Below are 21,350 nucleotides of genomic sequence, written 5' to 3' on the forward strand. Positions count from 1 at the left end.
TGTATTAATGTGAATTTCAATAGAAATACTTCAGGTATCTCCCCTGCTATATTTACACTGAAGGCCTGGGAGTGCCCAGGTCTCTAACCAGGTGAAATTATAAGCCATTTGCAGCCCTGTGGATCCTCTGAACCTTAACTTGCAGCTGACATAAACCATTTCTTTATCCAAGAGTGATTTGCTTAAAATGCATTTATTTATAGTTTCTACTCAACTATATTTCTTTTAGAAGTTAAAACGTTTTCATGACTTGTTCTTCAAATTGTCAATGAAACAAGTACTCCATCCAGCACTAATCACAGGAATAGCTGCAAGGACACACTGGTCCCTTCTATTTGTGTCCAAGGTTATTAGCACCTGGATGGAAAGAGTTCGCACCTCTCCCATTACAGCAATTGGCGTCTCTCCTGTTGCCTCAGCGACTCGATGCTCAACCAGATAAAACATGTATTCATCATACAGCAGGCGAATCAGGTGAAAGGAACCAAAACTGGCAGCACTGCGCAAGGTGAGATCACGAATCACCATGGAGCTAGAAAAGTTTTGAAAACAAAAAGCTATTTAAAATGTTCTGGGAAATGTTAAAACACATTTCTCTATAGCATTTGTAATTATTAGGATTTGCTATTAAATCTTCACATAGACCCTTTCCTACGATCCCAAAATGCTTTTGTAACCCTTAGGATCTGCCTAATTGGTTGGACCCTAAAATAGACATGACCCCTCCAGCCACACCCACCACACGAGTTATTTGGTGCTGGACATCCGGAGCACAGAGGTGATGGTGACATTCACATGGTAGGAACCATAAGTAGGACAGCAGGAGTTTCTTAAGGTCAGGCACTGACTGTCTCATTTTGGTGTCTGTATCAGCAGGCACTACTCAGTGCTCTGAATCCTTTTTATTCATTCCTTCACTATGAAATACTTTTCTTCTCTAGAGTGAGTGGGCAAAGCTCTTTTTAATGAAGAGATATTAACTCACACTGGTGCATTGATCAGAGTAAGACCAGATACCCAGTGCTAGTCTCCTATTCTTATTAAATCAAACACTTTTATTAAATCAAGGACTTTTGGGCAAATTAACAGTCCCACACCTACTCCACCAAAAACCCCCAGATCTCACCAGACTGAATGATTAATAAAAAAAAAAAAAACCCCAAACCTATAGTAAGTGACTTCTTCAACCCAAGAACTATACAAAAAGCCAGCCAGAAGCCGCACAGTTATGGGAAAGGGGAATTCTAGCATAGGCAGACAGGACCATACTCTCCCAAAAGAACCAGCCATATGTAGCATGTAGGACTCTGTCCTTAGGCACTCAGAGGAGAGCACTCCTTCTAGGAAGTCCTAGGGATTACAAACCCACAGTCCTACCATTGGAAGATCTCATATTCTGAACTTCAAAGATCCAGGGAAGCCTAATCCGAGGAGGAGGAGGAGGTCAACATAGGAACCCAGGTAACCAAAGGCTAGACCAAACAGAGCCAACTATCCCATCCAAAAATGCAGCAGAGGGTGAATCCTGGCCCTGACACAAAGCCCCAGTTCAGGGCTTAAAGCCAGAGAGATGAGTAAACCAAAGAAGACACTGAACAGTATCAAAAATTATTGCAAATCTAGAGATTTCCCCCAAATAAGGTAATAACTTCAAACAGGGACTCAAAGGAAGAAAGGGTTTCCTACAAGGACTACATGAATACCTAGAAGATATGAAACAAGAGATTTAAAAATGAAATAAAAGCTCTCAAAGAAAGAATTGATAAGCAGCTTAGAAGAAACAGAGGTAAAACTTACTCAAGAAACAGGCTCCCTGAAAACTACAACAGGACAAACAAATGAGTGACTCCATGGAACAGCAAGAAATATGAGAACAAAATGTAAAGTATCTGTTCTCAAAAACAACTGGCTTGGATAAAGGGTCAAGGAGAGGTAATTTAAGAATCTTTGGACTCCCTGAAACTATAATTTTAAAAAAAGCCTGGAGACTGTATTTCAAAAAATCATAACTGGAAACTGACCGGGTCTGTTATAGCCAGAGGGCTAAGTGAAAATAGGAAGAATCCACCAATCACCTCCTGAAAGAAACCCCAAAAGGAAAAGTCCCAGGAATGAATATCATAACCAAAATCCAGAACTCCCATGTCAAAGTTAAAAACAACACAAGCATCCAGAAAGAAGCATTCAAGTTCCAAGGGATGAACCAGAGTTAGAATCATAGAAGACCTGGCAGCTTCTACTCTGAATAAGAGGAGATTTTTAGAATGATATTCCAAAAGGGAAAAAGGCTTACAGCCAAAAATAGCTTACCCTGCAAAGCTGAGCATAATCCTACAGGGGGAAAAATGTATATTAATAGAATAAAAGACTCTCAAGCATTTCTGATGGAAGGGAAAAAAAAAAAGAGCTGAGTAGGAACTCTGAAATGTAATCATTAGTTATAAAAACTAGAAAGATAAACTTTTTTGAACAATGGGAAAGGGGTATATGGTGATGTACTGCTAATATTCTAAAATGGGGGAAACAAGTATTCCTTCAGAACTTTAATATTTTCAAAGGCTATTAAAAGACATGAATTACATAAACAGAGGATTGGGGGTAGATTAGTTCTCTTCTAAGGTTTTTGAGAAGGGAGAATTAAAGGAGGAATATATATATATTCGTGTAGAAATGAACCAGGGAGTGGGAACTTGCTATATCTCATTATTGAGCAGGGTGAAAAGAACAGTATAAAACCAGGAAGAAGGAGGGTGAGGAAGGGGCATCAGACTACTGTGTGAATACATTTTGTTCGACTGTTTGTTATGAAGTGGGTTTTTTAAAAATCCTCTCAGTTTTTCAGTTATGGGAAAGGTTTGGAGAGGGGATGTTGGCAATACTAATGGGGAAAAAAAGAGGTCCACTGAAACTTTTAAAAAAATATACAGAATAGAAAGAAGCACAGATAAGCAAGCAAGTTTTCAAAGTAATGTATCATTTCAGATATAAGTACATTTTACATAAAGATAATAGAGTATCTGTTGTATACACAATACATATGTGTGTATGCATGTATGTATTATATAATGTATGGTTACATATATACACCTATGCTCTAAGTAGTATGAACTGGAGATTTGAAGTTTCATATACAATCCTTTTGTTGTGTTTTGCCATGTATATGAAAATAGCCTCTTTTTTGGTGCTTAAGTTTTACTCATTCTTCTTCTTTTTTTTTTTTTTGGTAAGGCAGTTGGGGTTAAGTGACTTGCCCAGGGTCACACAGCTAGTAAGTGTCAAGTGTCTGAGGCCTAATTTGAACTCAGGTCCTCCTGACTCCGGGGCTGGTGCTCTATCCACTGCGCCACCTAGCCGCCCCTGGTGCTTAAGTTTTTAAAAATTTAATTCAATCAATATTTGTTGAACATGTACTCTGTGCAAAGACTACTGTGCCTTTAAATGTTGAGGAAACAAAGATAAATTCCCTGTCCTTGGAGCTTACAATGGAGTACTTCCTTTTCTAATTTCAATGTTTCAAGTTACTTAACCATACATCATGTAAACCTTTGACCTAATATTATTATTATTTTTTTCCCCAGGGCAATGGGGGTTAAGTGACTTGCCCAGGGTCACACAGCCAGTAAGTGTCAAGTGTCTGAGGCCAGATTTGAACTCAGGAACTCCTGAATCCAGGGCCAGTGCTTTATCCACTGCGCCACCTAGCCACCCCTAATATTATTATTAAGCACTATACAACTATACATTTTTTGTATGAGAATCTATTCTTCCCAACCTAAAGTGAGGAAAGTTTCCTAGTGATACATACTGGGCACGCTTACCAAAGAATTTCATCCTCAGACATAATATAACCAAACATAATATAAACAGTGCCATATTTGAACATTCAGTACCTCCACCCAAAAATCTAGTTAATAAATATTAAAATAAAAAGAACAAAAAGTAAAGAGACATAGACACATAATGCCATTTGTTTTGGGTGACTATTAATAAAATAAAGTTATGGAGAGCTATGTTATCCAGTAAGAAGAGGGGAGCTATATTTATTCATTTCAAACTTTTTTTTTCTGGGCAACATAGATGTTGCCAGAGGCAAGTGACTTTGTTCAGAAAAGGAAAAAAGATCTAAGGTTAATATAAGTGTGTATTTCAAATCTCCTAGGAGTCAAGAATTAAAAAATGTTCAACAACATAAAGGAAAAGGAAAAAGTATGGAGTAGCTTTGGATGTTTTCTATTTAGGAACTATTTTTAAAAATCTATACGCTGCTCTGCACTACCAACACCCCAAAGGGGTGATGCAGTTAATGTGGGAGGGAGCCGTGTAAATATGGATTCATAGCCCCCTCACAGCAGGGCAGCAGCATTTAATTTCTCCAACACTCTGCCAACTGTTTTCTCATCCATGTGTAAATTTAGCTACAAAAATGCGCAACTGTGGAGAAGAAGCCAAAGCCAGGACATCACTACTCTGAAATCATTAAACTGTGTGTGTGCTTACAGCAAAAACTGTTGGTTTTGTTTGCTTAAAAGCCCTGAAAATCTTTCATCATTCTTTTTATACATGTTCTACTTTCTGCCTTTTGGCTCTTCTTCATTGTACTAACAATACCATATAAAGCTGAGGACAAAGAAATACTGTTTCTACCAAGCCTGTCCCCAGCTCTGTCCTCAGCTTCTATTCACCAGTCCATGGCTCTTCCAATGCAGCTACAAACTCCCCTCCCACTGGCATACCAGGGGATATCAAGGTGAAAGAAACATGGTCCTTTGTCCTCAAGAAGTTCAGTATGGCTCCATCCCAGAAGAAGCCTTGTGGGCCTGCCCAGAATGGCTTGGGAAGCTCTTGAGCTGTGTCAGCAATTGGGAAGCACAGGCTGGAGGCAGCTCATGGCACACAAGGGACCTATGCCAGTTACTTAGCCAGCCCTCTAATCAGAGCTTCCTTTATCCCTGGTGCAGACCCAACAGTACAAACATCAGACTGTTCCAGAAACCAGAGGCTGAGGATCTGGAGAGGGGTTGCATAATGCTTGAGAATACTAGGTCTGGGACTTACCTATAAAAGGACCATTTAAGCAGGAACTGTCTTGCTGCCTTGGGGAAACTGGGGCTGCCAGCATGGTGCTTCAGAACCTGGGTGACAACATTGTCGAGCCATGTGGCCCACTGGTCCAGGGAACTCTGCTGTTGCAGAGTCAGCTTGAAATCCTGCTCCAGCTTCTGTACTACGCTCTCTTCACACTGGCACACCCATGAGGCTTGTTCCTGGGAGTGAGCAAGCACAAAGGGAAATCAGAGAAGAACTCGATGACAGATAGAAACAGGGAGTTCTAAAGTTCTTTTCAGCTCTGAGGAATATGAAAATATTTTTTTCACATCCATCTCTTGTAATACTTTACATAATAATGGTATAAAATTTTGGACACAGTATAGAGCTTTTTCATAAAAATCAGAATTCGACAAACACTTAAATGCTTATCATGTGCAAGCAGTAGTAATATAATTTTTAAATGACACAGTCCTTGCCCTCACAGAGTTTACATTCCACTTAGGAGAGAAGCAAGATGGGGATACAACGTGTTCAAGGAAAAGTTTAATAGAAAAGGAGTGATGGGGCAAGGGAAAAAGACAGATATTGTGCTCTAGGAAATTTTGAGGAAAGATATTCCTCAAGAGAGACTTATTTGAGAAATCAGAAAGGAATTAATATGTGGAAATATGTTTAACATGATTGTAAAAGTGTAACCTATATCAGATTGTTTGCTGTCTTGGAGAAGGGGTAGAGAAGGGAGAGAGGGGAAAAAATTTGGAACTCAAAATCTTATAAAAATGAATATTGAAAACTATCTTTAAATGTAATTGGGGGAAAATACTATTTTTAAAAAAAGAAAAGAAATGAATACCTGAGCTGAAGGAAGATGATTCTAAAAGGTAGAGATGAGGGAGGGATGATTGATTTCTGAATGGCAGATGGCCTATGTGAATTTGTAGAGGCAGAAAGATGAAATTCAAGATCAAGGAATAGCTATTAGGTCCATTTCACTGGAACATTGACAATATGAAGTGGAATAGAGTAAAATAACCTATAAAGGTAGTTTGGAATTAGATTTTGCAGGGTCTTAAGTGCCAGACTAGATAGATTATAGTTTGTCCTTGAGGCAATAAAGAAAAAAGAAGAGATTTTGAGGTCATTGCATTGTCAATTTTATAAAAGGGTAAACTAGAAGTTTAGAGAAAGCTGAACAATATGGAGAAAGGACCCCCAAACTGGAATAAGTGTATTCTGCAGACCTTACGATGGAGAAGCAACAAAGTTCAAATAAGACACAGAGACTCTCACTTATAGAAGTACAAACATATGTAATTATAATACAGGAAAATCTCATTGAGCTGAGGAGAACCCTGCAGGCCATTGAGTTTGATCCCCCTTTCTACCACACTGGTAGCACATCTTAGCCTTTCTTCTGAGAATATATTGTGAAATAGCATTCACTGCTCTCCAGAGGTAGTCCATTATCATTTCAGAAAAGCTCGAATTTTTATGTAATATTACATGAGATTCGAGGGGGAAAGTTCTTACAAACTGAGTGAAAGGAAGATAGGGAGGGCTTCTGGTACTTATGAGTTGGGCTCAAAGGGATGGATAGTAATCCAGTGAATATTAAAGAATGGACAATTTCACACATAAGTAACACGTGAACCTCAGCATGGTGTGGAGGAAGTGTTTTAGGGACAGAATAGTCCAGTTTAAACCAGAGTAAAGAATAGCATAGAGGAATATAATTAACATATACTTGGAAAGGTAGAGTAAAGCTATAGTGGAAAACTTTGAATGACAGTCAGAAGAGGATAAACTTTACTCAGTGAACAATAAGGAACCACTGAAGATTTTTGAGAGGTGTGACATGACCAAATTAATGCATTAAAAAAGACTATTCTGGGGCAGCTAGGTGCACAGTGGATAGAGCACCAGCCCTGGATTCAGGTGGGACCTGAGTTCAAATCCAGCCTCAGACACTTGACGCTTAAACTAACAGTGTTGACCCTGGGCAAGTCACCTTAACCCCCCCAATGCCCTGCCCCCCCCCAAAAAAAAAAACAAAGAAAAAAGACTATTCTTGGAGCAATATAAATGGGGGAAAGGGAAGGTCAAAGGGGGAAGAGGAGTAAAAGGATGGGTTGGGAAGTATTTTTTAGAAGGCATTTATATTTCTTCAGGTGAGTAGCACTGAGAGCTTATGCTACCCTTAGGGTGGTAACAATGAGAGAAGAGAACAAATGAAAAGTGTGGCAGCGGAGGAATTGAGAAGATTTGATGAATTAGTTTGTATTCACTTACTTTGTAGATGTCATATCCCTGGGTGGAATTCAGTCACTCATTTATTATGTTATTTATTAAAGAATGCAATTCCTTGGGGGCAGGGACTTTGTTTTTGTCATTATAGGTCAGATACCTAGCTCTGTGCCTTGAACATATTAAGTGCTTAATCGAATTTTGTTAAATTGAACTGACAATCGGTTGTTTATAAAAGGACTTCAGGTCATGTAACAAGACAGAGAACAAGACTTTTTCTCTGATCCCAATGACCTCACAAGCCTCTCCAAAACTGAAATTGTATGTCAAAGATAAAGCAATTCAGCTGTCTCCATGGTCTAGAACACCCAGAATCCTAAAAAAATAGGTTTAAAAAAACCCCAAACCCAGTAAATTATGCTTATTGGCCCTGAGCTCACTTAGCACTCCTCCCCTACCTCCCACACTAAGGGCCGTAAGTGCACTAGCAGATGCAAGGACATGACATGGGCTAACAACAAAACCAACCCTTATGCCCCACCCCCTTCAATGTTAATAGAAACCCTGTCCCCAAGCTGCAGAAGTTGTCTTAGGCCATGACAGCCAGGTTGGCCACAGCCCTTCAGGAAAAATCCTATGGGGACTGCAACCCATAGAACCAGCACTGCAAAGTTCTTAATTGCCAATGCCTGATTAGATCAGTCAGAGACTAGCTGGTGAGCCATGAAACTCTTCATGAGAAGAAACTAAGACAAATTGAGATCCAGCCCTAAAGAAACCACAATGAGAAGGAAGGGAGTTAGAAGGTGAATGATAAAGCAAAGGAGCTGGGAAGGTGTGGAGGGAGTATCAAAGGTAAAAGAAAACTCAAACACCTTGAACATAAACAGATAAATGAACAGGTAAAACTAACAAAATAAAGAAATATGGCCTCCACATCTAGTAAATGAGTTCAGACATATACTGTAAAATAAAGGAAAATGATCCAACACTTGAGACAGAACTCTATGGAATTTGAAAACATGGAATTGGGCAGCTAGGTGATATAGAGATAGAGTACCACCCTGGAGTCAAGGGGACCTGAGTTCAAATCCATCCAGACACTTAACACTTAACTAGTTGTGGTGCCTAGTCAAGTAACTTAACCCCCATTGCCTCACCAAAACAAAAAAAAACAAAACATGGAAAACACCCAAATATGCTGTTCCTGAGTAGATCAAAGAAAAATGAGAATTATGAGAGCAGAATTTCTGTCCTGCAAAGCAAAAATAATAGACATATTAAGAAAAACTAGAATTTGCAATGGCAAGTCTCACCAAAGAAACAAAAGAGAAAACACTAGATTGGTAATGCAAATACACAGAAATGAAGGACAACCTAGAACAGAAACAAAAAAATAACATTAAAAAATGTACTCACTAAGTAAAACATACTGGTCTTGAAGATAGGATGCATGGACAACCTAAGGATCACAGCTCTCCCAAAAGAACATAACAGACCAAAAACCCAACACGATAATGAAGGAAATTATAGAAGAGAACTATCTAGAATTTATGAACATGGAAAGTGAAATTTCAAATTGAAAGATTTAACAGATTGCCTCCAGCAAGAAACCCAGGATGCAAACTCCAATCAATACCCATAGTGGTTAAATTTAACAATTCAATTAAAAAACAAGTTATTTAAGTGATCAAGAGGAAAACTTTCAAATACAAAAGAAAGGACATTTGAATAAAGATCTCTAGAGTTTTGGATGCAACCCAGGATGAACCATCCAGCAAATCTGAGCTTAACCATATAGGATAAAAAATGTAAAATTCAATAATAAGAAGGGTTTGAAATATTTTAAGAAAGAAAACCAGAACTAAAGAGATTATTTGCTTCTTGAACACCCCAGGTAACAGGAACTGCAGGAAGTGAACAGGTTCAGAAGGCAAGGACAGCAACAGAGTGACAATGGAGAGACCTGTAAGAAATTTTTTTTCTAAATGTACACAAGGTAATGGTGAAGAGACAGAGAGGCATAATGGACAGACCTGGAGACTCCTTGCTTATAGGTAAATCAGTGCCTTTTTTTTTTCAGGACTACATCACAACATGGTAGGTGTAATGATTGGAATGACATCACCTGCTGGAGACTTGCTGTAGGAAAGCTCCACCAAGAGGAGAAGGTGCCTGAGGGCAAGACATGTGGCTCTTCTTTGGTGTCAGGAAGTGACTTTTGCTTGTGGAAGGAAGAGGGGGTGAGTCTGGCGCTGTCGCTCTCTTTCACCAGGACTCTCATGGAGAGCGGAGCAGAAATGTAGCTCCTCGAGATAGATAGAGGAATCAAGGGCCTCTTTCTCTTTCTCTTCACCAAATTCTTAGATATTTTAGAAGATAGCTAGAATTTTAGCCCCTTACATAGGTATATGAAAGGTAGGGAGGGGACCACGGGAACAGAGAGGAGTGTTTGATGTGCTGGGGTCAAATGAAGGGCTGACAATAAGAAAACAGTGACTTCTGTGGTCTCAGAAATAAAAAAGCCTACAGGGAAGTGGGTGAGGAGGAAGGGAGGAAGAATGGAGGGAGGGGAGGGGAAGGAAGGAGATCTTACTTTGGAGGTAGGAGGGGGTTTCACTGATGAATGCCCCTATGGGTAAAGAGAAATGATCTGTGAAGGGAGATGGCAATTTTACACTGGAAGAGACCTGGGGGGATTTGGTGCTTGAAAAGTCTACTTGTCCTATATTGGGTGCTGCTGGTGGTGGGGGTGGTGGGCTGAAACCTGGGGGCATCTGACACCTGGAGGAGTGGAAGAGCATGGACAAAAGGAGGACATTTCAAAACAAAGTAGGAAGAAAGGTAAAAGGGAAGGCATAAATCAGTGATGGGCTAAGGATGTGGTGGAACAGTGTCCTGACATGGACATGGAACAGTGTCCTGACACCTACAAAAATGAGCGTGATTCTAAGAGTGAGACACAAATGAAAAAGCGGAATTCACAGAGCAAGCCCTACAAGGCAATAGGAGAAAGTGCATAGAAGGGAGAGGCTAGGATGGACACCTTGGAAACTTTGATTGCTTGAAGAATACATACCTGTGAGGCAGCTCTCACGAGTATCTAGCTTTTCCTGGCTTCAAACCTAAATTTGCTTCTTTGCATTCCCCCCTCCCCGGCCCCCCCACCCCCACCCCCCACCCCGCCAGCCTTTCTGGGCCCAAACACAACAAAACCTTTAAGCACCTGAAAGCAGCTATCATGTAGAGTGCCTCTTGTTGAGTTGTTTCAGTAGTGCCCAACTCTTTGTGGGTTTTCTTGGCAGAGATACTGTAATGGTCTGCCATTTCTGAAGCAAACAGGGTTCAGTGATTGCTCAGAGTCACACAGTTGGTAAGTGTGGCCACATCTGAACTCAAGTCTTCCTGACTCCAGGGCCACTTCACCACCTATCTGTCCGCACCCCCTTCTTTTTTACCAGCTACTAACATGGCATGGGACAAGGTCCTTTTACCAATTCTCCAGTTTATCAATGTCTTCTTTAAAGTTTGATGCCCAGAATGGAGCATAGGATTCCAGATGAGGCCTTATGAGGGCATAGTACAGAAAAACAATCACCTAATTCTTCCTGGAATCTATTCTTTTCTTTCTTTTTTTTGTTGTTGTTGTTGTTGTTGTTGTTTTTTTTTTGCGGGGCAGTGAGGGTTAAGTGACTTGCCCAGGGTCACACATCTAGTAAGTGTCAAGTGTCTGAGGCCAGATTGGAACTCAGGTCCTCCTGACTCCAGGGCCGGTGCTCTATCTACTGTGCCACCTCGCTGACCCCTTTTCCTTTCTTAATGTAGACCAATATTACATTAGCTTTTTTGGCTTCGGTCAAATGGTTAACTCTTCTCAAACTTGTGGTCCACTTAAATCCCTAGATCTTTTTCAAACTCCCTCATATTATACTTATAAAATTGACTTTTTGAACCCAAGTGTAAGACTATGTTATCAGTCAACCCAATGCTCTAATCTACTAACACTTTTTTTTAACTGTACTGCCAGGTTGAAGTTATCCATTCAGGACCACAATTCTGAGGCAACATCCCCAGACTTTGGCATAGAATAGAGAATTTAGAAGTACTAATGAACATGACATGAAGTGGCCAATATCTGCCAAATGTTCCAAGTTACTTGTAACCTCTATTCTCCTTTCCTCATATTCCTCCATAGAATCCAGGAATCTAGATATTAAGCAATATATAGTAAAATATTAATTCATTACTACTCATTTTGGAAGGAAGAACATTAGGAAGTTACCTGCACATTGGCAAAGTCCACTCGATTTAGGTCACTGAGCATCTGGTTTATCTGGGAAGTGTTTTGGAGAACTGCCCGGGCCGCTTGAGCAAGGTGGTTTAAGGATGTGTATCTCCGCAGAGTCTGTGCAAAGGCACTCACTACTCCAACCTGTGACGCAGAGGACACTGCATGAATAATGCATAGGGACTCCTTATATAGTGCCTACTATGTGCCAGATACCATGCTAAGTGCTTTACAAATGCCTTTATCACAGTCTCTTATCATTTCACCTCTCCCTCTGCTTTGTAACCCCAAAACTAGTTCTTTGTCTGCAACAAAACCTCTAATCTTTCCACTCCTCCATTCCTACCCAGGCTATCACTGCTGCACTGGCTACACTCAGCCCCCTTCATAACCTGACCCCTTCCTACTTTTTCAGTCTTATACCTTACTCTGTCCCTCCTTCCCCAACATGAGCAGTGATGCAGTGACACTGGCCTCCTTGCTGTTCCTCACACAAGACACTACATTTCCTAACTCCAAGTATTCTTACTGGCTTCATGCCTAGAATTCTTTCCCTCCTCATCTCCATCTTCTGTCTTATCTGGTTTCCTTCAAGCCTAAATTAAAATTCCATCTTCTTCAGGAAGGCTTTCCTCCCTAATCCCCCTTAATGCTAGTGCCTCCAGTTTATCCTTAGCATATGGCCTGCAACATAGTAGGTGCTTGATAAATAATTGTTGACTTGATGACAAAATTTTAATCCATTTAAGGCAAATGTGAAGAATATTAATACATCTGGTAAGAATTTTACTGTATAACACAAGTAAAAACAGAACTAGAAGAGTGTACATTGTGACTATATGACTCTATTCTACCTCCGTACCAAGGATATTTCCTTACCCTGGCAATGCCTGTATGGACTTTCCTACCATCTCCCCTCTCCCTGACCTCTCTGCTTTCATCTTCCTTTTATGTGTTGTTTCCTTCTATTGAAATATAAGCTCCGGGGCAGCTAGGTGGCGCAGTGGATAGAGCACCGGCCCTGGAGTCAGGAGTACCTGAGTTCAAATCCGGCCTCAGACACCTAACACTTACTAGCTGTGTGACCCTGGGCAAGTCACTTAACCCCAATTGCCTCACTTAAAAAAAAAGAAAGAAAGAAATATAAGCTCCTTGAGGGTAGGGATTATCTTTTTTGTCTTACATTTGTATTCCCAAAATTTAGTAGAGTGCCTAGCACATAGTAAGCACTTAACAAATGTTTTACCTATCTATATGAGAAGAAAAGGGAATAAGGATAAATGAATGAAGAATCCAGATGAAGACCTAAGGAGTGACTAAAGTTATAATACTACACTAAAATAAACTTAAATGTAAATCATTAGTAAGCAAATTTAATTAATTGTGCTGATACCCAGTTTATATATATATACATAATGTATATGTGTGTATGTATACATGTATGTATGTATGTATATGCACAATATTTTTCCCCTTTGTTTTCTGTACTGCCATGGTTAAAAAATGCATCACCAACTGATTAGCCAGTACAAATTAGCCTTAATTACCAAAGATGGGAGGCCGTTTCTCTCTTAGCTGTGTTTCTGATGCTAAGAACTTTGCCCCTGTGACTCAGCTTCCCTTTCACCTTAGAACTTCTCTTAGTACCTACAGCCTTCTCACCTGCAATATCCCTGCCTCACCAGCCCTCTTCTCCCATTGGAGAATTCCACTCAGGGCTCCATTTTGGGAATGGACTCAGACCAAACTTGCTTCTTTCCTTTCCCAGCCATGCTTCTAACTCCAAAGTCTTGCCATCATGTCCCCATTATTTGCCATTGTTCCTCCAAACCCCATTAGTATATTTTGTCTTCCCTACTAGAATGTAAGCTCCCTGAGGGCAAGAACTATTTTTCTTTTTGCTGCTATTTGTGTGTCCAGTGCCTGAAACATATAAGTGTTTGTAACCTACCTACTCTACTGTTGGAGGGGATATGGGATGAGAGGCAGACTGATGCACCATTGGCAGAAATGCAAAGTGATTCAGCCATTTTGAATTTCAATTTGGAATGATGCCCCCCCCCCCAAAAAAAAGCACCTAGACTATCTACAACCATTACCCCAGTGATCCTACCACTGGGCATATATCCTGAGTAAGTCTGTGACGATAACAAAGGTTTTCTGTGTAACAAAATATTCTGGTGACATTTTTTGCGGTAGCAAAGAACTGGAAACAAAGTGGGTGTTGTTACTGATTGAATAATGGCTGAAAAAAACTCTGGTATATGGATATAATAGAAAATTATTGTGTAGTAAGAAATGACACATGTAGAATTTACAGCCTTTGACACTGCTGACCATCTTCTCTTCGATACCCTCTGCTCTCTGTTTTCATATTACTCTATCCTGGTTCTCCTCCTACATATCTGACCACATCTTCTGTCTCATTTCCTATCTCTTTGTCCAGGCTATATCCATGGACAGTGGGTATCTTCTAGGACTCTGTCCTGGGCCTCTTCTCATCTCTCTCTATTATTTTGCTTGATGATCTCATCTGTTCCTATGGATTCAATTATAATTTCTATGCTGATGATTCTCTTTTTCTTTTTTTCTTTTTTTCTTTTTTTTCAGGGCAATGAAGGTTAAGTGACTTGCCCTGGGTCACACAGCTAGTAAGTGTCAAGTGACTGAAGCTGGATTTGAACTTAGGTCCTCTTGAATCCAAGGCTGGTGCTTTATCCACTGTGCCACTTAGCTGTCCCAAGCAAATAAGCCCCATTTTTTCCCCACTTTTTTTGGGGGGGGGCAGGGCAATGAGGGTTAAATGACTTGCCCAGGGTCACACAGCTAGTAAGTGTCAAGTGTCTGAAGCTGGATTTGAACTCAGGTCCTCCTGAATCCAGGGCTGGTGTTTTATCCACTGTGCCACCTAGCTGCCCCTATGCTGATGATTCTCAAATCGATTTACCCAACCCAAACCTCTCCCCTAACTTCCAGTCTTAGATTTCTAGCTGCCTATTGGATAAATCAAACAAGATGTCCCATAGATACCTTACATTCAATGTGTTCAAATTTGAACACCTCTTCCCCCAGATATGCCCAGCTGATTACCCAGGCTTGTGACTTAGGTGTCATTCTAAACACCTTACTCCTCACATCCAATCTGTTGCCAATTTTTGTCAATTTTACTTTAATAACATCTCTCATATGTGCCCTTTTCCCTCCTCTGATACTATCACCACTCTGATATAGGCCTTCATGCCTGGACTATTGAAAAAGACTTCTGGTTGGTTTCCTTGCCTCAAGTTTCTCCTCATTCCAGTATATCTTCTGCTTGGCTATCAAACTAATCTTCCTCAAAGCACAGATCCAACCATGTTACCTCTTACCCCTCTCCCCCAACTCAGTAAATGCCAGTGACTTCTTAACACCTCCAGGATAAAATATAAAATCCTGTTTAACATTAAAAATCCTTCATTATTTGGCCCCCTCCTAACTTACCAATCTTCTTATACCTTACTCCGTATGCATATGGGCCTCTCTCCTCCCCCCAAACACATAAAAAATCTGAGATCCAGTGACTCTGGCCACCCTTCTTACTCTTTCTTCCATCTACCAACTTTCAGCATTTTCACTGGCCATCTCCCATGCTTGAAGTGCTTTCCTTCCTCATCTCTACCTCCTGTTTTCTCTAGCTTCCTTCAAGTCCCATCTAAAATTCCACTTTCTACAAGAAGCCTTTCCCTATCACACTTAATACTAGTCCCTTCTCTCTATTGATTATCTCCAATTTATCCTGTATTTATCTTTTATGTACATAGATATTTGTATATTGTCTCCTCCATTAGACTATAAACCCTTTGAAAACAGAGTCTGTTTTTGCCTTTCTTTGTATCAAGAGCACTTACCACAGTTCCTGACACATAGAAAGTATGTAACAAATACCAAGTGACCAACTGGAGAAACATGGGAAGATCTGCATGAACTGATGCAGAGCAAAATAAGCAGAACCAAGAGAACAATATATACAAGACTACAACAATGTAAATATAAAGTTCACTAAAAGGAAGTTGAATTCTGAGTAACTGAAAAACCAATGAAATTCTTAGAGAACAATGAAACATACCTCCTCCTTTATGGCCAAGAGGTGGGGGACTACACAGTACTTCAGATGTGTTCTATCCAAAGGTAGACCTCCCTCATTCTCAAATTATGCCTCTATCAATGAAGCCTGAGAATAATTATTCTAATTACATAAAAGAAGGAACCTGGCTATCTGATGCAGAAAACTATTCATGCTTTCCAAGAATAGAGGACAATAGATCCACCTTCTTCACATTATTCTCATGTTCTGATTTGATACAGCATATTAGGATAGTGTACATCCATGCTTGGTTTTGTAACTTAATTACCTCTTACTCAGCAGTCTATCCAGAGTAATTCATCCAGTCATTGTTTGCTGAGGAATTTACTCCCTGGAATACAGAATTTAACTACACTTGTTGCTCTAATCAAGATTGACTGACTGTAATTTAAGTACCAACAACTAGCTATTATTGGCTCTTTTTCTCAAACTAATTACCTTTGTTTGAATGATCTGCTGGGGAAAATCACTCATAGCATTTGTTAACCAGCCTTCTAAGCTCTTTGCAAAGTTTCTGATTGCTTGTGTCAAGGTACCTACAAAAGAAAAACCAGAATATTAACAGAAGATTTTCTTGTGCAGTACTTTGTTACAAATAAATCTTTTTCATGCCACTCTCTTACTTTTCATCTCTTTTGTGCCAGATCCCTACTTCCATCCCTCTTGATGACATCTCACTTTAACCTACTTAACCTACATGACTGAGTAATCAGCCTCCCCCCTCCCAGCATCTTCTCTCTCCAAATCATCCTGAACAATGCCACCAAATCATCCTTCCTAAAACACAATTTTATTTGTATCATTATTTGTTCAAAAACCATAACTCCCTATTTCCTACCAAATAAAATCCAGAATCCTGCATTGAGCATCCAAGGCCTTTACCATTTAGTACATCTTAATACATGTTTCATCTTTACACACAGTACACTATAGGCAAACTGGACAATTTGGCAATTCTTAAGCAGAGCTGGAGCTTCCCTACCTCCATACCCTTATTCAAGCTGTTCACTGAACCATCCACTATCACTACCTAATAAAATCTTACCAATGCTTTAAGACCTAGCTTAAATGTTGTCTCCTCCATGAAGTTTTCCCTGATTTATCCAGCCAGAAGTGATGTCCCCTTCCTCTGAACTCCCTTAATACTTTGTGTTCCTTTGGGTGGCACATCACATTTTACATTGTGCATTAGCTATTTGACAACCTTTTTAAAAAAATGATATGGTAAAACAACAAAATCCAGAAAGGAGCAGCATGAATGATGTAACAAAGGATGGTTAAGAAATACAGATAATGGGGGCAGCTAGGTGGCGCAGTGGATAGAGCACCGGCTCTGGAGTCATGAGTACCTGAGTTCAAATCTGGCCTCAGACACTTAACACTTACTAGCTGTGTGACCTTGGGCAAGTCACTTAACCCCAAATGCCTCACCAAAAAAAAACCAAAACAAACAAACAAAGAAATACAGATAATAATCTGGACTTTAGAAGTGAAGATTCAGGGAAGAACAATATATAAAATACAAGAAAGTTACTATTCTTTTTCTCTGAGAACAGAATTAGAGGAAAATATATTTCATTTGTGTCTAGAAAGATACAAATTAAAAGAATTTGTCAAAATTTCTGCTGCTTATTAGCATGTCATTTAGCACTTAACTATATCTGACATTATGTTTTATGTTGGCAAATCCTATGCCACTATCTAGCACGATGCCACAGTTAAAGCAGGTGTTTGTTGAATGATTCAATAAATGAATATCTACCCCCCAAAAGCCTTCTAATAATGTGTACAGCACACAGTAGGTACACAGTATGTGCCCGTGAACTATCCTTCAATACTCTAAGAATCTGTGGCATCATCACTATAGGTACTCCCTTCATGGATGCAGCCCCTCAATGTCTGGAAAAATTTCCAGATCAGTAGGAAATTTGACTCTCCTCATATAGCCTTATAAAACCCAAGATCACCTCCATTCCACCCAGAAGTTTTGGAGCCCAGGATGATTAGATATTAAAACAGGCTACCAGGGAAGGGTGCAGAATCTGCCATCAGATATTTTTAAGAAGAGGTTCCAGCAGCAGCTGGGAAAGATCAAGTGAAGGACAGAAGGGTCACCACTAAAAAAGTCCATTCTAGCTAGCTAGATTCCAGCCAGAGAAATAATGATCCTTCCCACGAGGTTTGACACAAACACATCCGTCTGGTATTTCATAATGGTCACAAAAACCAACGTGGTCACCAGCATGGCCAGTTTATAAATATGTCCCAACCAAGACATTCAGGAAGGATTAACTTTAGTTAAATGCCTTCTTAGTGCAGTCAACTGCTTTTTGCCAGCACAGAAATGACATTCTTTTTATCTTCTTGGTTTGGAAATAAGGAAAAACATCTAGACTACAGAGAAAATATCTTAGGCTCTCACTATATTAAGATGTTGTCATAAGTGATATTTTGTACTATGTAACATAGTACATGTGAGGACACAAAGACATGTTTCTATCATCAAAAGCCTGGAGCTGGGCTAGAATAAGAACTGGGAACAGAATTTGCTTACTGGGTACCGGTCTCAGCACGTCAGGGATGAGAATCTCCACCAGAGCCTGATACAGTATATGATCACAATTTCTCATCCACTTTAATATAGGGTCATATTTACACAGTGTGATAAGCTTGTCCTTTGGGATGACAGCAACTTCATGTTCTTCTTCACTGTATGGAAATGGCAAAATAACATCACTTGTAGACACTTGTGCAAATTAATGCAAGGGGAGGTTGCCTGATGAAAACCTATTAAAATCACTAGAAATAAGCAGAAAATATTAACAACATCCCTAGGAAATTTGAAAAACTGTATTTTTAAAGTTTATTTTTCTTTTGTATTACCAGGCCCCTTCCACTCCTATTTTCCTCCCTGTTTAGATGTTTTAGAGGAATTTATAAACAGCTGACTTCTCATCCTGCACTTTGCAAGAAGTTGCATACTTTTTAGAAAAGATTTTTGATCTAAACTTAGCAATTAGTAAATTGCATACATAAGTTATTTCTTATATTTTCTAATTTGGTTTAATGAAGATCTCTGTAATCTATTTTTTTTTAATTCAAGTTGAGAAGTTTGAGAGTCAACAACCTGAACCCCTCCTTATACATTATGATGCTTAAATAGAAAAATAATACTATTTATTCTTTCTAAGATCTAGGCAGCTAGGTGGTGGAGTGGATAGAACACTGGGCCTGGAGTCAGGAAGACCTGAGTTCAAGACCAGCCTTAGATATTTACTAGCTGGGCAAATCATTTCATCTCTGTTTGCCCCAGTGTACTCAACTGTAAAATGGGAATAAATAATAGCACCTGCCTATTATAAGATCAAATGAGATAATATTTGTAAAGGACATAACAGATGCTTCCTACAACTTCGTATCATTTGATTACTTAGAGTGGCTGGCAATGTTTGGCCTGCGGGTTGAATTTTAACTAAGAAGCATGGCACAGGTGGAGACTGAAAGACCAAGAATTCAGCCCTGGACTTGACTAGAACAGCTGTTTCTCAGAGGCTGTCCCTCGAGTCATTGAGGCAGAATCCAGCCTGAAGACAAAGCTTGCATAGGTTGCTATCTCCTGAGTTAAATGATCAAAGTTCAATCATTCACCTGGAAGGCAGAGCAGTGGAGCCATCACCCGAGGATGGTTTTGAACTCCAGAATGACAACCACAACTTCTCAATGTAGTGAAACTGAAGATTCATTACAACATCCAAAGTTGCCTAAAAATAAAGACGATTTTAAAAAATAGAGCTTATCACATTAAGTTGTGCTTCCTTACTGGCAAAGTATTTTATGAACTGGACTAACATCATGCCCTGCAGCAGCTAGGGAGAGTGCCATTTATCTTTTTCAGAAGGTTTCTGTAAGCAAAGTACTTAGCAAAACCTTAGATTGTTATAGAAATGTAAGCTATTATGTTATTAAAGAGAGCACATCATGTCTGGGACATACACAGTGCCACTCAGATGGGGAGTGAGATGATGAAAAGGCACAAGAGGTCTTGGTTTAGCTGCTTGCCCAGACAGGGAGAAATGGCCATATATGCCAGAATCAGGCCCTCTGGATCTTTTTTTTTTTTTTAATTATTATTTTCCAGTTACAGATTACATATAAGGATAGTTTTCAACATTTGTTTTCACTGGATTTTAGTTCCAATTTTTTTTTCTCCCCCTCTCTGTTCCCTCCCTCCTCCCCAAGACAGAAAGCAGTCTTGATACAGCTTGTATATGTACAATCACATTAAACATATTTCTGCATTAGTCATATTGTGAGAGAAGAATCAGAGCACAAAGGAAAAACCTCAAACAAGAAGGAAAAAAAAATCCAGCCCCAAAGTAGAAACAGTATGGTTCAATCTGCATTCATAATTCACAGTTCTTTTTTCTGGATGTTGAGAACATTTTCCATCATGAGTTTTTTGAAACTGTTTTGGATTGTTGCACTGCTGAGAAGAGCCAAGTCTGTCCCCATTGTTCATCACACAATGTTGCTGTTACTGTGTACGATGTTCTCCTGGTTCTTCTCCTCTCAGTCAGCATCAGTTCATATAAGTCCTTCCAGGTTTCTCTGAACTCCTCCTGCTCATCATTTCTTACAGCACAGTAGTATTCCATTACATTCATATATCACAACTTGTTTAGCCATTCCCCAATTGATGGGCATTCCCTCAATTTCCAATTCTTTGCCACCACAAAGAGAGCTGCTATCAATATTTTTGTACATGTGGGTCCTTTTCCCTTTTCTATGGTCTCTTTGGGATACAAACCTAGCAGTGGTACCACTGGGTCAAAGGGTATGCACAGCTTTATAGCCCTTTGGGCATAGTTCCAAATTGCTCTCCAGAATGGTTAGATCAGTTCACAGCTCCACCAACAATGCATGTGTTCCAATTTTTCCACAGCTTCTCCAACATTTATTATTTTCCTTTTTTGTCATATTAGCCAATCTGATAGGTGTCAGGTAGTACTTCAAAGTTGTTTTAATTTGTATTTCTCTGATCAATAGTGTTTTAGAGCATTTTTTATATGGCAATAGATAGCTTTGACTTCTTCATCAGAAAACTGCCTGTTCATATCCTTTGACCATTTCTCAATTGGGAAATGACTTGGATTCTTATAAATTTGATTTAGTTCCCGATATATTTTAGAAATGAGGCCTTTATCAGAAATGCTGGCTGTAAAAATTGTTTCCCAGTTTTCTGCCTCCCTTCTAATTTTGGCTGCATTGCTTCTGTTTGTACAAAAGCTTTTTAATTTAATGTAAAGTCTTCCATCTTGCATTTCATAATATTCTCTATTTCTTGTTTGGACATAAATTGTTTTCCTCTCTGATCTGAGAGGTAGACTATTCCTTCCTCTCCTAATTTATTTTTATCCTAATTTATCACCCTTTATGTCTAAATCTTGAACCCATTTTGACCGTATTTTTGTATAGATGCTGGTCTATTCCTAGTTTCTGCCATACTATCTTCCAGTTTTCCCAGCAGTTTTTGTGAAATACTGAGTTCCTATCCTAGAAGCTGGAGTCTTTAGGTTTATCAAACAGTACATTACTATAGTCATTTACAACTGTGTCTCCTGGGCCTAACCTATTCCATTGATCCAC

At 39.5% G+C, this 21,350-nt stretch overlaps 1 protein-coding gene across 2 annotated transcripts in view; it reads right to left on the bottom strand.

Moving 5' to 3' along the window:
• Positions 1–21,350, bottom strand: part of RFX2 (regulatory factor X2) — a 166,686-nt gene that overhangs the window by 5,341 nt on the left and 139,995 nt on the right. For both annotated transcript variants that reach the window (XM_043979802.1, XM_043979801.1), the window contains 6 exons: positions 19,353–19,465; positions 18,259–18,413; positions 16,143–16,240; positions 11,576–11,725; positions 5,056–5,264; positions 379–532 (listed from right to left, as the gene is read on the bottom strand). In XM_043979802.1, coding sequence (XP_043835737.1) covers positions 379–532; positions 5,056–5,264; positions 11,576–11,725; positions 16,143–16,240; positions 18,259–18,413; positions 19,353–19,465 — 879 coding nt within the window. The remainder of the gene's footprint in view (positions 1–378; positions 533–5,055; positions 5,265–11,575; positions 11,726–16,142; positions 16,241–18,258; positions 18,414–19,352; positions 19,466–21,350) is intronic.

Source organism: Dromiciops gliroides, chromosome 1 (genome assembly GCF_019393635.1).
Source record: "Dromiciops gliroides isolate mDroGli1 chromosome 1, mDroGli1.pri, whole genome shotgun sequence".
NCBI lineage: Eukaryota > Metazoa > Chordata > Mammalia > Microbiotheria > Microbiotheriidae > Dromiciops > Dromiciops gliroides.